The sequence below is a fragment of the Carlito syrichta genome, unplaced genomic scaffold (genome assembly GCF_000164805.1).
Source record: "Carlito syrichta isolate Samal-C Ts95f unplaced genomic scaffold, Tarsius_syrichta-2.0.1 Scaffold309812, whole genome shotgun sequence".
NCBI lineage: Eukaryota > Metazoa > Chordata > Mammalia > Primates > Tarsiidae > Carlito > Carlito syrichta.
The window spans coordinates 290070-294507 of record NW_007253908.1 but is presented as its reverse complement, the minus strand read 5'-3'; the positions used below and the strand labels follow the sequence as shown (position 1 = coordinate 294507).

At 39.1% G+C, this 4438-nt stretch overlaps 1 protein-coding gene across 2 annotated transcripts in view; it reads left to right on the top strand.

Annotated features, from left to right (window-relative positions):
• BDP1 (B double prime 1, subunit of RNA polymerase III transcription initiation factor IIIB) overlaps nucleotides 1-4438 on the top strand; it is a 94326-nt gene that overhangs the window by 53897 nt on the left and 35991 nt on the right. For both annotated transcript variants that reach the window (XM_008067883.2, XM_021717500.1), the window contains exons 22-24: nucleotides 1077-1213; nucleotides 2827-3028; nucleotides 3277-3470. In XM_008067883.2, coding sequence (XP_008066074.1) covers nucleotides 1077-1213; nucleotides 2827-3028; nucleotides 3277-3470 — 533 coding nt within the window. The remainder of the gene's footprint in view (nucleotides 1-1076; nucleotides 1214-2826; nucleotides 3029-3276; nucleotides 3471-4438) is intronic.

Below are 4438 nucleotides of genomic sequence, written 5' to 3'. Positions count from 1 at the left end.
CGCCGGAGCCCAGCAGGTCGAGGCTGCGATGGCCAGGAGCGGCCACTGCATTCCAGTCTGAGCGACAGAGTGAGACTCCAACTCAAAAAAAAAAAAAAAAGAAAAAACAAAGCAAATAAACTCATCTAAGAATGGTAGCTCACAACTGTAATTCCAACACTTTGGGAGGAGGAGGATTGCAAGAACTTTTGTCTCTACCAAAAAAAAAAAAATTTAACTAGGTACGGTGACACCTGCCTGTAGTCCCAGCTACTTGAGAGGCTGAGGTGGGAGATTCACTTAAACCTAGTTACTCACAGCTGTAATTAGCTATGATTGCACTACTGCACTCTAGCCTGGGCAACAGAGAGGAAAAAACACAAACCATTAAATTTTCTTGAATTTTTTATTTCACAGCAGGTGACTGTTGTAACTTTTAAAGATTATGTAAACATATTATACAATCTTTGAAACCTTCTCTCTGAACTAGGCATTCTTGTTTTGGCAGCAGATTATAAACATAATATACCTCATGTGAATCTTAATTTTAAAAATGTAGCCTCATGCGATGGTGTGCACCTGTAATTCCAGTTATTTAGGAGATTGAGGTGGAAGGATCCCTTGACCTCAGTAATTCAAGACCTGCCTTGGCAGCAAAATAAAACTTCCTCTCAAAAATAAATAAAAATTTAATAAAGAATTTTTAAAAACTAAGTATCTTTCTTCATGGAAATAAAGGTGTGTTTTCCTTAAAAAAAAAAAAAAAAAATGCCAGATTCAGTGACTCACACCTGTAATCCCAACACTTTGGGAAGCAGAGGTGAGCGAATTGCCTAAGCCCAGGGGTTTGAGACCAGCCTGGGCAACTTGGCGAGACCTCGTCTCTACAGTAAATCATAAAATTAGCCAGGCGTGGTGGCACACGCCTGTAGTTCCAGCTACATGGAAGGCTGAGGCAGAAAACTCACCTGAGCCCAGTAGGTTGAGGCTGCAGTTTGACTGTGAGCATGCCACTGTAGTTCAGCCTGGGCTACAAGTGAGACTCTGACCCTCCCCCCGAAAAAAAAACCTAATAAATATGATTTTTGTCTTTGCAGCCAAATTCTCAAATTGGAACTGAAATTGAAGTTGCATCCTCCAAAGTTTCAGAATGCAGAATATATGAAAATCAACATCAAGTGGTTGTAGAAAACCTTTATGTTAACAAAACACATGTGTTAGATGAAAAAATGAGGTGAGTTTGCTTTTAATGAGAAACACATAAAACTTTCAAAGATAAAGGTTGAATTTTTGCGTAATTGATTTCATGACTTAACATCCTGAAAATTTTATGAAAGAATAAAGTAATAGTTATTTTTGAAACTAGAGTATTTTAAATCTGCTTCTCAAATACTGTGAGAATCGCATGACTGACGTTCTCTTAATTTGTAATTTCCCTGAAAAGTTCAGCAAGCAGTCCTCATCCTCATTTTTTTATATTAAAATGAAACATGTATAGACAAATCTTACATTCTTCTTATCTTTTATTTTTGTTCATTTATTTTATTGATTTTGAGTCAAGGTCTCACTCTGTTGCTCAGACTGGAGTGCAGTGACATGATCATGGTTTACACAGCCTTGACTTCCTGGACTCACGTGATCCTTTGGCCTTAGCCTCTTGAGCAGCTGGGACTACAAGTACGCACCACCACGCCCAGCTAATTTTTATTTTTTTTGAGTTGGAGTCTCACTCTGTCGCCCAGACGGGCACCGCAGCCTCGACCTGCTGGGCTCCGGTGATCCTTCCCCCTCAGCCTTCCAAGTTGCTGGAACTATAGGCGCGCGCTACCATGCCTGGCTAATTTTTTTGATTTATTGTAGAGATGAGGTCTCGCCAAGTTGCCCAGGCGGTTCTCGAACCCGCGGGTTCAGGCAATTCACTCACCTCGGCCTCCCAAAGTGCAGGATTACAGGCTGAGCCACTGAGCCTGGCCAATTTTTTTTTTTAAGAGACAAAGTCTTATTATTTTTTTTTTAACTCAGGTTGGTTTCAGTAGCAAGCCCTTTTTGGTGAGTTTTCAGGCATATGGCTGGAGAATAGACTGTAGCCCTCAAGCCTTCTTGATCTAGAGGGGCCAAAGTGGCTATTACCATTTTGTATTTGTTCATGCTTTAGAGCTCAGTTGAAGGCATTTGTTTAAAGTACCATTAGAGGCCGGGCTCGGTGGCTCAGCCTGTAATCTCAGCGCTTTGGGAGGGCGAGGTGAGTGGATTGCCTGAACCCATGGGTTTGAGACCCACCCGGGCAACTTGGCAAGACCTCATCTCTACAATAAATAAAAAAAAATCAGCCGGGCATGGTAGTGCGCGTCTGTAATTCTGGCTACTTGGAAGGCTGAGGTGGAAGGATCGCCGGAGCCCAGCAGGTTGAGGCTGCGGTGGCCGGCAGCGTGCCACTGTACTCCAGTCTGGGTGACGGAGTGAGAGACTCCAACTCTAAAAAAAAAAAAAAAGTACCATTAGAAATCTTCTTCATTACTGGCATGCTTTTGGTATCTAGTTATTTCTCTGAAAATATTTAAGGTAGCATGAAATCGTATTTCAGAATCATTGAAAGTTTTAAAAGATTAATATTATTATAAAACTGTTTCCCAGGCTATGTAGAAAATGGAACCTTTAAAAGCTTTTATGTTCTTCCTTTCATATCAATGTGTGGTTTCATTTTATGTGCTTGGTTTTATAGATAATTTATATGTAGTTCTTTGAACATAGAATTGGTTTGCATTCAGAATTGTTTGATTTAACAACTATGGCATCAACAAGAAATTCTGATTTTTGTTCTTCAACATGATCTGTACATCATTCTAGGCATGAAAATAAACCATGTGTTCCTAGTCCAGCACAGTTGATAAGAAGGAAATTCCAAAAGGCTAAACCAAATTTGGGAAGAGCACATGGTAAAAAAGGGTATCAAGCTATAGAAAAAGGCACAGCAATGCAGAGCAAGGCAAGCAAGCCTGAAGATAATTTACTGCAGCAAGGAAGTCCTGACACCCAGCTCCTTCCAAAAGTAGGTTTGGGGAAAACAATTTTTTGTGTCAGTGTCAGGATCTGAAGAAGAGTGTTAGTAAAATATAGTTTTGACTTTTGTATGGTAACTGTTTTCATGAAAAATGAATGACTTTGCAGTGTAATATAAAATTAGCAACTGTTGTCTTGTGTACATGTGTAAGCTTAGATGTTTGGGCCAGACTACCTAACCAAATTAACAGAGATTGTTTCTATAGTAATATTAGCTAATTTCTTCTTAAATTTAAGGAAAAGTCTGAGCTTATGACATCTCTGGAGGTTTTGTCAACAAGAGATTGTGTAGATTCCAAAGAGTCTGGTTTGGCAAAAAAAAATGCCGAATTAGAAGAAGTTGGACCATCAGGAAGGGTTGGAGAGGAAGCTGTGGGAGACAATTCAATGTCTTTAATTGCTGAAGAGCAGGATCTCAGTAAGCTAGCAAGGTAATATTTTATTTACAAATACTTTCACTAAAGGAAATAAAAATCACTTATTCTTTATGGATGTCGTACCTTAACTTACTGATAGAACAAAAAGATGACTTGTTAATAAAAGTAGAGGTGGTTTTTATTGATAAATCTGTTTCTTTCCTACTTTTGATTTTATTGGCTACAATGTATTTTTTTTCTGGTCTTCTTAGGAATATCTTTTTTTCCCCAAGTTGAGAATTTCTGGGTGTTGAGTTTATGAGACATAGCAGAAGTCTGATCAAAGAGTAGTATATATTACCTAGGGTAACATATTACCTGGGGTAATATATACTACGTAAGGTAATATACACTGATATTAGTGTATATTAGCCAGAGTAATAGTGTATATTCCCTAGTATTAGTGTATATTAATGCAGGTAATATACACTAATTAGGGTGTTAATTCAGTTGGGGTCACAAACACAAATGAAGAGTACCCTGCTTTCATAGTTGTCAAAGAAAATGGAAAGGAATTTAAGTTCTAAAAATCAGTATTGCTCTAGTGGATTTCTGTCTCCTCCTTTTTCTTTTAACCAAATCTGTTTACTCAGTAGGATAAATCTGTATCACTTTTTAATTTTTTATTTTTTGAGTTGGGGTCTCACTTTGTTGCCCAGGCTGAAGTGCGGTGGCACAGTCATGGCTCACTACAGCCTCGACTTCCTGGGCCTAGGCAATCCTTCCACTTCAGCCTCTCGAGTAGCTGGGTGTATAGGTGTGCAACACCAAACCTGACTAATTTTATCTTTTATTTTTTGTAGAGACAAGCTTTTGCTGTATTGCCCAGGCTAGTCTTGAACTCCTGGGCTCAAGCCTTCCTTCTGCCTCGGTTTCCCAAATTGCTGGGATTACAGGTGTGAGCCACCGTGCCCAGCCCATATTCACTTTTTGAGCCCATATTCTGTGATTATTGGTTCTGTGTCTTTTTTTTTTTTTTTTCA